Raw genomic sequence first — 12,789 nt, forward strand, 5'->3', positions numbered from 1 at the left:
ATTTTGTAAAACTCCGTAGTTAGATATAATTACTTATTTCTAAGTATGAGCCACCTATATCCCCCCTCATTTTTTCTTGATTAACAGTTAATATGTCCAAGGTTTAACTTTCACAACTCCACAAGCCTTTTCGTCTCTTTGGATTTTCTACTCATTGACAACATCACCATCAATTTGTGTTTCTAGGACACGAGGCCCAAACATTATATTTGATTATTCTTCTTAATATTGAATCTGTTTCCAAGTCACATTGTATAACTTGGCAAAAATATGACCATTTCTCTTTGCCCTCTTGGCAAAAATTCCAGTTCATAATCGGGCCATCTTCACCTTGTGTACTGCAGCTTATATCCTTTCTGGCCTTCTTTTGCCACATCTTGGCACTCAAAAATAATTCACTCATCATATTTAATATCATATCATTTCCCTCTTTAGATCCCGGTACTGGCTTCCTGTCTGCTCCTGTATCCAACATAGCCTAGCCTGACCTTCCCTTCCCTTATTGTTTCATTATCATATTGCAGTACATGCTGTCTCCAGCTCCAACATCCTCAGCCAACTGAATTCTTCCTGATGCATCACTCTGCACTTTCTCCTTGCCGTCCCGTCTGCCTCCAGGGGTCGTCCTGGGGAAACCCAGCCAGATTCCTCCATGTAACCTTTGGCTAAATCTTGATTCCTCATTCCTTATTGTAATTTAGCATGTAACTGAACAGAACCATATTCTTTTCCTGTTGCTTTTTCATTATTAATCTTTTTTCCTTCTGTTGTTTCTCACTGATTTACATTTTAAGATCCTTGGAACAAGAATGTATCTTTTTTTGGTCAGTCTGTGAAGAGCTCTGCACATTGATAGTGCTCTGTTACTACTAATTAATAATAATAATAATATGATGATGATGATGAGATGATGATATGTTTGATACACAGCTCACAGTAGTTCCACTGAGCTGTTTGGAACCCCATATTTCTGTCATAAAGTGAGAACGGCTGTCCTAGTCCCACCTACCTTTCAATTCCTGAGAGAAAATAAGCAATAGAAATTCTGTTTAGAGGAATTCATGCAAACTAAATTGTTAGCATAGTTCAGCAAGACAAGGTGTAGGAAGTGGCAACGGTGAGGTTCATGTTCCAAAAAGTGGATGGGCATTGGGTAAATCTAGCAGAACAAAGTTAACAAAAGACTTTTGTGTTATCTTTGCAAATCCTTAAATAGCAACTACTTAATGAATAGTTTTTATTATGCAGTTCAGAGTAAGTTCCAGTGTTGTTTCAAAAGCTGGAGTTAACATTTATGGTCCTCTCAAGGCTGGTTAATAAGATTAAATTCTTTAATGCACCGAAGTAATATGCTTAACAGTCATATGAACAAAATTGGCAATTCTTGTATAATGGGTTTACAATATAGCAGTAATGTTGTATGCTTTTATCATTTAAAGCATCCCCAAACATCAACTTCAGTAGAGCAATGTCAGGAAGATGTATTCATTGCTGGACAGCAGAACTATTCATCTGCCACACTTAGCCTCAAAGATGTTGCTTCAGACAACGTGAAGAAAGTTCCTGTGCAGGTAATAAGCTACAGGGATCATTCAAAATCTATAAAAGTATTGTTATGACACAAATATCTGGTTAAGATACAATGCTAAACACTGGATTTTGTGCTCCCACCTCCCTGTTGTGTTAACAAGAAGATCAAAAGCTTTCATTTCTAGTTAATTAATGGTTAATTATGTCCAAATGCAGAACTGTGATAATGTTAACTATGGTTTAGGGAAATTAATCACTTTTTCAAGCTGGCATGTTTCCCTAAATTGTAGTTAAGACAGACCACAGTTTGTCCAGGCTTGAGCATAATGAGTAAATCTCTTTGAGGGTTGTTGTTGTTTTTTAACAATAAAGTGATGTATAAATTTTATGAAATAAATAAATAAATTGCAGTGCAGTTTAATTAGTTATTTAAATAAATAAATAAATAAATAAAGTGCAGTTCACTTAGAATGGAAGAAACTTCCCTTCTCGAGTGGCACTTGGGTTTCCATCTTCCATTTGCTTGAAGGAGGCAGAAAATGCTATCCTTTTACTAGATGTGAGCTGCTTGCCTTCCTTGGAGGCTCAGTTCATTTTCTGCCTTGCTTGAAGCTGGATTCAAATTCTGCTCCATTCTGGCCTTACTGGTTTCCAGTCTCCTGCTATGGCTGCATTGTAGGAGAACAGGGGAGTGGGAAGCTCACAAGCCCAGACCTTGGTAATTGCAGCCGAACAAGGCCATTGTTGTGGGCAAGAAATGCATGGTGAAGAAAAAAACCCGGCAACTATCTACTTATCTAAATGTGTGTCTTGGGTGTTTACTACTCAAGACAAGTTATAACACAGAAAAATATTTTTGATAAAAATACATTTGAAAACAAAAGGAAACAACTTCTAGCAGTGCTTAATTTATAACATAGAACACAACTACTTTTAATATGATCACAGAACATCCAGAAAGTATAAAACAGTGCAGCTACATAAGAACATGAATCATTCACAAAATATAAATATAAACGAGTCTTCTCCAGCTCTCTGTTCAAACAGTAGTTCTGGATCACAACTACGTTGTCCTCAGTATCACTTTATGCTCTTAATCTGATTTTGAATAGATATCTATTCATATTCCGCAATTAAAAAAGAATTTTTTTTATATACTATACTATAGTACACCAAAATGTTTAAATGTTCTTTGATTGTCCTGGGATCTTACCATCACATTTGCTATCTTCCCCTGTCACATCCTTTGAGAACCATAAGCAATATACTAAAACTTCAAAAGCAATTCAAAAATCTGTGAGTACTTCCACCAAAAAATATATATATATTCCCTAATTGATTAGTTTAGCCCATTACCTAGTGGTCTAGTTTGTACTAAACAAAAGTTGGAAAAAAATGCATTTCATTCCCATTTGTTTTGTGTATAATGCTATTAGATTTTTTAAAAAGAAGAATACAACAGGCAAATTTAACAACAAAATCTCTTATAAGTGTTGCAAAATCATTATCAGCTGAGCATCAGGATAATATATATACATACATATTCTGCGGATGTAAAATGTTGCTTAAGGATTATTCATTTATCCAGATACCTTTGACGAATGGGCAGATGTGCCAGCCTCCAAGACCTCAGGCAAACTATAGCCAAATCCATCACCCTGCTTCCCAAACTCCTGTGGCAAGACATCCTTCTAGAGAGCAATTAATTGATTATCTAATGCTTAAAGTTGCCCATCAGCCACCCTATAGTCAGTCCCAGGTTCCATCAAGGCAAAGCCACGAGATGTCAAAGCAAGAGGTAAGGACAAAGGTTACGACTTAATGAATAAATTATCAGATTGTTGTTGGAAAGCACTGGAAGCATTTACTTGGTTGGGACCCTGCGAATGTCCTTTGCTGATGACTTGTGACCTTTATTATTACCACTGTTGTTCATGCTTCCATATAAATTTTCAGAAATATGCCCAAGTGCTTAGAGAAATATGTGTTTATTTAGTTAGTAAGTATTTCACTTTGAGTAACCCATGCAACTTACAAAACAAATACAAAGAATATAAAACTTAATAGAAATACAACAAAAGATTTTAAAGCATTGATTAGCTTGAAATATAGAAGTAAAGCATAGTATTATGTGATATAAAAATGGATTATGCAACAGCTGCAGTTTTTCCATGAACTTGAACATGCAGAACAAATCTATTTTCAAATTTTCTGATTTTCTTAGATAAGAGTGAGAATTGAAAAGGATCCAGAGCTTGGATTTAGTATATCAGGAGGAACCGGTGGTAGAGGAAACCCCTTCAGGCCTGATGATGATGTGAGTATTAAATAGATCCAGTCTCTTGGGGTATGGTTATTGTTTGGGAGGTATTAACTTTTGCTATCTTTATTGAGGAGGAACTCTTTAATGTTTTAAAGGTTTTTATGATTAATGTATTTTTTTTCCTTCAGGCTTCCCATGCTTCCTTTTGGGAAGAAGGGTGTACTATATTAACCATAAATAAACAAATAGTTGTAAATAGTTGCATTTGTGTGTGTGTACACACACACACACACACACACACACACATGCACTTTGCCCACCCCCAGCATTAATAAGCATTATTTTTCACTCTTTTTCTTGTTTAGTTATCTAACCAGCTACACAATAGGAAGAGAGAGATGGTGGAGGTGGAAGGACCTTATAAGCCCAATATTGAGTTTAACTCTGTGTGCAAAGAATTGTTAAGATGTAATATGTAATAATTACTACTTAAGAAAAAGAAAAACAGGCTAGATAGGGTTAAACTTGAGCAAAGTAGGTATTCGGAAAACACAATTCCTGTTGTCGGAGGAAATTATAGAAGTACCATAATGTTGATGAATTTTAGTTTCATGGTAGTCTGGCTAATTTAATAAAGCAAACTTCATATCATAGGCAAATACGTAATACATTCCCTACAACACATGGTTTTAGCTGTAAGCCTTATGCAGAGAATTTTTTTGAGTGATGATATTGAAAGGCTTGCCATCCTTTTCTTTTAAAACCTTACTTTCAAAAGTATGATTTATCATACTTATGTATGGTAAAATAAATAGGTAATATTCAGCATTAGTTGTACTCTGAGTAGACTAATTAAAATTACTTAAGTCTGTCAATTTCAGTGGATGTGCTCTGATTATGACTGAGTTTCATATCACCGAGTGCCCTGCTGGATGCAGAGTTCATTTTACAAATGGAGGAATAGTGGGGTTCTGGGGTCAATTGAATGCTGGTAAGATAGGAAGAAAGCCAAAGAAAACAAGGAGAACGTTTCCTCCAAATCAGACTAACCTGAAGGCAGCTAAGCTGTTCTGTTGTGGCTAACTTCGCTTATATCAGTGTTTTTTTTTCCTTAAAAAATGTTTAGGGGGTAACCCTGTGTGTCCCCCCAAAAAAGCACTGACTTATGTTGTTTTTCTAGCCCATGGGACAAATATCTTGCATTCCTAGTGCAGCATCGGATGAGACAAAAACAAGTGAAAATTATTTGCAATAGTGACTACAAGGCCAGCCCGGTATTTTGAACCACTGTGCACAGTGGGACTTTGAACTTTGCCTTGCACAGTTTTGATACAACTTCTGGATGATGCAGAGAATCTGTCATTCAAATATAAAAGTCAAAATCCCTACTGCAGATATAGAGGGTTGTGTTCCAGTAAACCAGCATGTATGTTTTTAACGTTTGTTTCCTGTTCACTTGAAGGGTATATTTGTAACCAGGGTACAGCCTGAAGGACCAGCATCTAAACTGTTGCAGCCAGGCGATAAAATTATTCAGGTAATGTAGCTTAAACCAATTTACCAGTTATTAATGTTCATCACTATAGCAGTCTTCAAAAGATTGTCTCTTTTCCCCATCCCTTATCTGCTCCATCACTTCTGATCACAAGTTTCTGAATATTCTTCAAAAGCAACTACACAAACATCTAATTATTGCAGACAATTCTAGATGCTACCAGAGCATGGATAACAGAGGCCTGGCTACTTCTGTCCATGAGACCACCACTGACACACCAGGTGCAGTGGCTGAAAGAGACTCTTTGCCACAGAGGCTACTTGGGCCTGCATTGACGTAGCTTGATCAAGGACTTACCTCCAGGCTACACACTTGATAATTTAGGAGGAAGACAATTCCATTCAGAACAGGTTTAATACCTATAAACAGTGCTTTCCCCCCCTTTAAAAATGTTTAGGGGTACTCTCATTTTCCTGCTCATATTGAAATACTGCCCCTCAATGAGGCCAAACTTAGATTCACAAAATGCAGGAGTATACCCCTGCATACTCCCAGAGAAAAGCACTGCCTATAAACCACAGAACTTCTGCTTCATTGGGATTGTGTTTCCTGTTTATTGGCCCTTATTCCAGCCCCTTATGGAATAAAGGCACCATTCCCGTACCTTCATTGCTCCACCTTAATTTAATAAAAGCGAGGGGTGTTGTCAGCATACTGGTGGCATCTTACACCAAAGCCCTGAATGGCTTCTCCTAGCAATTCCATATACATGTTAGAAAGGAGGGGACATGACAAAACCCTGAAGCAGTTCCCCAGAACTACCTTCCAGAATTGGCCCTCCAGGTAGGCGTGGAACCACCTTATCATCATATCTTAAACTTCCAGTGCAAAGAGCCTCTCCAGGATACCATGGCCAGTGGGTAATAACATCCTCCGAGAGTTCCAAGAGAATTATCAGGGTTGCCTTTCTTCTGTCTTTCTCATGGTATACACCATCTATCAGGACAACGCAGGCAGTTTCAGCATACCACACTATCAATTTAACCTTCTCTTTGGTTCTTCTGCCACTGCTTTGAAGCATGCCGTCACTTCCATCATTCTCAAAACAACCATCAAATTTAGAGTTGGCTGAACAGATAAAATAAACTGTTATTGAAAAGGTTTTCCTCTATACTTAACAGGATTTAAATCTTCTTTCCAGGCTAATGGATATAGCTTCATCAATATTGATCATGGACAAGCGGTATCTTTACTAAAGACTTTTCAGAACACAGTGGAACTCATCATTGTTCGAGAACTTTCTTAAATACTGTGGAAGAAGGGGAAACGTCCATGTGATCCTTTGAAGGACTTATGGGAAACTGAATATTTTGATTATTTTTATATACAAAAACTTTTAAAATTATGTACAGTAATAAAATAATCTTGTGGTTATAGGGGGGAAACCACTGTAAAGAACATAGATAAAACAGTTTTGGAAATGCATATTGTAGTCAACCTTGTTGAGTTTTAAAGCATTGTAGCAATCAAAAATCACTCCTCCAAGAACAAACCTGTGGTGTATTTTGTACAGATGGTAGGTTTATTTTTGGATAACGCATACACATAACTAAACATTGTGTACGAGGAGCCTCCATTGTAGCCAATGGACAGATGGCAGGGCTTTCTGTCCTGTAGCTGTTTGTTGCCTTTATTTTTTTGTTCACCTGGTTTTAATGTCTTTGTTGAAACCACTTCTGTAGATGTGGATAAGATTTGATATGTTGGCTTTGCTATGTGCATATTGTACAGATGAATGGGTAGATGGAAAGTGGGGCTGGCTGGGATAATTTTAAAAGGCCAGGTAAAATGGCCATGAAAGTATGGAATCAAGAAAGAAAGAAAGAGGGGGGAAAGTTAGCATGAGAATGTATATCTACCAATAGAAAAATGCAATAAAATGTGAAGTCTTTTTTAGAGAGACTATAAATACACTTCTGGGAGTTCTACAGATTGGCTCATATCACATCAACTGACTGTCTTATTTGTTTTCTTTAATTTAACTTTGAGTGTTTTTCATCACACAACTTTTTTCACCTGTTCTGTGGAGTTGTGCCCAGAGACTCCTGTCTATTACAGAAATCCCCAGTTTTGTGCAAAAGGGTGATTTTCTTCTGCCTTGTATTAAGTACTCCATTTTCAACTTATTTATAGATTTTTTAAAAAAAGAAAAAGGAAAAAACTAAATGGCCAGTTGTTGTTTTTTAAACTGTGTTGCCTGTAACTCATCACCTATATATCTATCACATGTGTGCATGTTCCAAACCTCTAACTACTCTGCCAGAAAAAAGCTTCATTCTTTTTAATGGGGTTCATGGCAGTGAGGCCTGTGGGGACTGGACTGCCCAGAAGTAAATGGTTCAGGAAAGGGTTAGGAAAGAAACCGTGATTTTGTTTGGCCTTGAATTGCCTTGTTAGACTAAAAGGAAACAATACATATGGAGCTAGGTAACCAAAGCCAGTGAAACTGTTGCAGAGTGATGGGAGAATTGCTGTTGGGAAGTTGTAGAGCAAAGGTATGGGAACTTGTGACCCACCAGTTTGTAATGATCTTTCTCAAAGGGCTGTTCCTACAGGTGACATTAAATGTGAACTAGACACTTCAGAGTCATTAAAGGGTTTCTAACCATATTAACGTAATAGTGATTTACCACAGGCTGCCTTTGTTCCTTATTACTTGTATAAAATATTGGATTATACATATTTAATTTTGTTTATGACAAACATTATGTTTATTTTCCTCTTTTTTCTTTATATAACAGAGATGAGATTGCCTAACCTATAGGGTAATAAGTAATACATGGTTATTATGGACCAGAAAAAAAGTGCCATAGAAGACCTATAACTGTTTTTTTTAAAAAGGCGAATTATTAATCTGTCATTGGAGCAATATTCAGTTACTGCGATTTTAATAAGTAGAAATTGGTAGTTTTAAAGCGAAATTAGCAAAAGCACCAGCCTACTATATTGTTTGGAAAGATGTGCTGGAACAGAAAGGAACCTGTATACTTAACAGATAAAGGCAGTACTTTTTAAATACACAGACTCCAATGATATTGCACTCAAAGATGTTATCACCTGCATATTGTACTGTGTATAGTTTTTGATAATTTTAATTGAAACCCTTTAACAACTCTTTGTACATTAATTTTAGTTGATTTTCATTAATATTTACATAGGAATTGATTTTTATATTAGCGAAAATGTGCTGTATTTTGGTAAAGTTCACTTATTTTCTGTGTGCTGTTAATCTTTAAAGAAAATGAGAAACATAGCTATATAATGGCAGGCTTCAGTGTTACCATGCTTCTAAAAGTGTGTTTTAAATTTCTCTACTTTATATTGACAATTCAAAAATTTACATTCATTGCTTTTAATTATATTAGTAACCTCAGCCTTTTAAAAGGGAATATCAACAAATCAGTCCTAATCTGAGGACTTGAGGCATAAACTATAATCATGGTAAGGGCAAAAGTCCCAAATCAGAACTGATTCTTTATTGATCATGGACACCATTTGTCTTTGACAACATCATGTTGAAATAAAGTGTTCAAATTCAATTTTGTATGAAATAAGCAGTGTAAACCATGCTGTTAGAATTTAATTTAGTTGAATAGCTTTGTACAATAGTGTTGCCAAAAAGAATAATTGTTTGTTGAGAGAATTTAAAGAAACTTTGTGGCCTTCTAGGGGTTGGGTTTTTTATTTTATTTTACTTTTTGGTGCAAGGAACTAGAAAAAGTATATTGGAAATCAAACATTGATGATACTTAAAAAAAAGAAGACATGTTGGATGCATTATACCATTTGTGTTGGATGATGGTAAAACGAAGCTTTGGAAGAAGCTCATTCAAAACAGAAGATCATTATTCAGAAGCCATGGATTTTTAATGTTTCTCATCTTGTCAGATAAGATATATCTGCACACTTGGTTGCTTTGGCATCGAATGAATAAAGTGTTTGTCAACTCAATATTATTTTCATGACAGTTCATTAAAGAATCAGTTCAAATGACAAATTCTGGGGGAAATCCCACATATTTATTGTGTAAATACATTTTTTACTTTTTTTGACTGGAGTTTCAAAAATGTGTATATAATTGAACACATCCTATGAACACAATCATAGCAATAAGCAACACACAGAATCAAGCCTTTATCATTAATTTGCTGTACTACTTTTTAAAAAAGTAACTATTCCCTTATTAGCAGCTATGTAATGTTTTTATTGATCAGCATTTATTCAGCATTCCAAATTTTGTATATAATTAAATTGTTTCTGAAGTAACACATGGAGAATAGATAATAAACTAATGCTCTTTAAATCGCTGTGTAATTTACTGATTTCACTACATCAATCTGAAATTTTCTAAATCATTTGAATCTACCACTGAGTAACATTCTATAACCAAGCAGAGATTCTTAGAATTTTCTCTTTGTTTTAAATACCCTTTCCTTATTTGTACTGGATTTTAAGTCCCTTTGAAGGAGAGTGCTGCCTCAAACCAATGGTGAGACAGGTGATGATCCTAGAGACCATTGGTCATGTTGGATGGGACTGATCTGGCTGGTGTTCTCTCTTCTATCCTGTGGGCATGTGGGAGGCAAGTAGTCAAGCATTGAGGGTGATTATGCCTGCAATAGCAAGCTTGGGAGATCTTTGGCAGGAAGCCTCTGGAAGAACCGATGACCCAACCTTAAGGAGCGGAGTGCAGTTATTTGATAAATGGTTAGCTTTTTTACAGGTGATACAACACTAGTCCTCTCGGGGAACAGCCAGCATGGTGCCCTCCTGAAGTGGTTGGACTACAGCTCCCAGCAGCACAGCCAGTGCTCAGGCATCCTGGGAGTTGTAGTCCCAACAATATCTGGAATGAATATGTAAGTACAGTGGTACCTCAGGTTACATAACGCTTCAGGTTACATACACTTCAGGTTACATACTCCGCTAACCCAGAAATAACGCTTCAGGTTAAGAACTTTGCTTCAGGATAAGAACAGAAATTGTGCTCTGGCGGCGCAGCGGGAGGCCCCATTAGCTAAAGTTGTGCTTCAGGTTAAGAACAGTTTCAGGTTAAGAACGGACCTCCAGAACGAATTAAGTTCTTAACCGGTACCACTCTACTCTACTCTTGAGAGAAGAGTAGATTCAACAGTGGCATACATGGCTACTCAGAAGTAATTACCACTGTATTCAATGAGGCTTACTCTCGGTGTGTGCATAAGACTGCAGCCTTATCTAGGTGTATCTAGGGTACCTTATGGACTTGGCAAGGATCTGTATCAGTACCACCCACTCCAGTGGACAGGGGCTAATGCTCTCTTCGGTGTGCATGCAAAATCTATAGTTATTTAAGGGAAGAGGGAAAGGCACTTCACACGTGCTCAGGGACCCATTTTAAACTCTACTGCAACTTTGCATCTTTGGGAGTGGAGATCAGGTACTGAAAATAGTTCAACCCTGGCCCAAATTCACACCGGGTTGGCCCCAATTCATGGATCCCTCACAATCTGTCAGCTTCCTATCCCCCCCCCCACTGTCTTTGCACTCCACCAAGCAGGGGTATTTTTAAGGTAGTGCAACTGGTTCATCCACAACGGGTGCTGTGCCGCAGGGGGCTTCACAACAATGCTATAGAATGAGCACCAAATTTTAGCATTGCATAGGGCACCACTGAAATGTGAGATCCCAAAGTCTGGCACGAAGTGTAACTGGAGGAGAAGTTGCTCCCCTCCTGGCCAGGGAGACCTCGGACACCTTGCTTGCTTGCTCATTCTCGTCCTCCCACCCATCCTTCCATACCTATCCCGTGGGTTGACCCAGTTTTGGTGGTGTGGTCCATGTAGACTTTGTTGTAGTTGCAAGCTTCCTCTCAGCCCTTGGTTAACAGCAGCTGCTGCTCACTCATCTTTTCTGTTGCTAGCAGCAGCAGCAGCAGCAGCAGCAGCAGCAGCAGCAGCAGCAGCAGCAGCAGCAGCAGCAGATGGACAGAGCAAGCCCAGCAGCAGCCCCATGCGAAGAGCTCAACAACTCATGCAAAGGATTTTGTTTTTCTTGTAAATTTCCTCTCTGGGAAAGGTTGCAACACTTGAGGTTAATGACACATTGTGTGATGAAATCAAATAGATAGATGGTTTTTCACCCTCCTAATACTAGACCTGAAGGAGAGTCTCCACCCCTATCATTCAGCCCGGACACTGAGATTCAGCTCTAAGGGCCTTCTGGCAGTTCCCTCATTGCAAGAAGCGAGATTACAGGGAACCAGGCAGAGGGCCTTCTTGGTAGTTGCGCCTGCCCTGTGGAATGCTCTCCAGTCAGATCTCAAGTGAATAGACAACTATCTGACTTTTTAAACAAGACATTGAAAAGCAGTTTTTAATGTGTGACATTTTATGGTGGTTTTATAATTTGCTGGAAGCTGCCCAGAGTGGTTGGGGCAACCCAGTCAGATAGGTGGCATATAAATATTTTTTTGTTTTTGTTATAGGCCTTGTGATAAATAAAAGGAGCTGAATGTTGAAAATTCAGAAAGACCTCGGGACACAGTGGATGGCTTAATATGGAATGTGCCTAAACAATATTTGATGGCTGCTATAGATAGATTTAAAAGGAGTTAGACATACAGAGGATAAGTATCCATGATTATAAGTTATGATGGCTATATGTTACCTCCAACATCAGAGGAAGCATGCCTGTGATTATTAATTGCTGCCAGGGAGAAATACTTGTTGCTATTCCACTCATGTCCTGCTTGTGGGTGTACCTTTATATGCCCGACCAATGCCTGAGTTCTGCAGGAGAGGGCATCCTGAATATAGCATGGTAATGATTTAGCCCCGTTCTTATATAGTGTCAGTATCAAGCATTTAGTGTGTAGGCTTCTGCCCTTTGGAACTCCCCCTCCCCCATTACACATAAGACAGGCATATATCTTAGTTGTCTTTTATGTACCTGTTGAAGACTTTCTTCTTTCAACAAGTCTTTTAAGGTTTATAACCCAGTTGGTATCCATACTGGATTTGTATTTGTTTTTATGTGTGTAACTGCTTTTAATTGTTTTCGTGTATGCATTTGCTTTAAATGTTTTTACATTTGTAATTGTTTTGCGTAAGCTTTATTGTACAATGAAATTGCTTTGAAATGCTTCATAGGAAGGTATTCAATACTGAAATAAATAACCTAGTTAACCACTATGCAAAGAGCGTGCTTAACTCAACAGGCCTTTGGTCTGATTTGGCAGGGCGGCTCTTATGTCCTTATCCCTGAATTCAATGCCAGATGCATATGGTAGCATTCATAGAATCATAGAGTTGTAGAGTTGGAAGGGATCACAAGGGTCATCTGTTCCAATCCTCTGCAATGCAGGGATATTTGCCCAATGTAGGGCTTGAACTCACAACCCTGACATTAAAGAGTATCATGCTGTACTGACAGAGCTATTCCAGCTGTCATTCATGCTAGG

General features: G+C 37.8%; 1 protein-coding gene across 1 annotated transcript in view; it reads left to right on the forward strand.

Moving 5' to 3' along the window:
• The window catches only part of ERBIN (erbb2 interacting protein), an 88,749-nt gene extending 79,098 nt beyond the window's left edge, over positions 1-9,651 (forward strand). The window contains 5 exon segments of the mRNA XM_033164101.1: positions 1,440-1,571; positions 3,119-3,328; positions 3,755-3,847; positions 5,256-5,330; positions 6,490-9,651. Coding sequence (XP_033019992.1) covers positions 1,440-1,571; positions 3,119-3,328; positions 3,755-3,847; positions 5,256-5,330; positions 6,490-6,594 — 615 coding nt within the window. The 3' untranslated portion in view covers positions 6,595-9,651.
• The last annotated feature ends 3,138 nt before the right edge of the window (positions 9,652-12,789 follow it).

The sequence above is a fragment of the Lacerta agilis genome, chromosome 11, assembly GCF_009819535.1.
Source record: "Lacerta agilis isolate rLacAgi1 chromosome 11, rLacAgi1.pri, whole genome shotgun sequence".
Lineage (NCBI taxonomy): Eukaryota > Metazoa > Chordata > Lepidosauria > Squamata > Lacertidae > Lacerta > Lacerta agilis.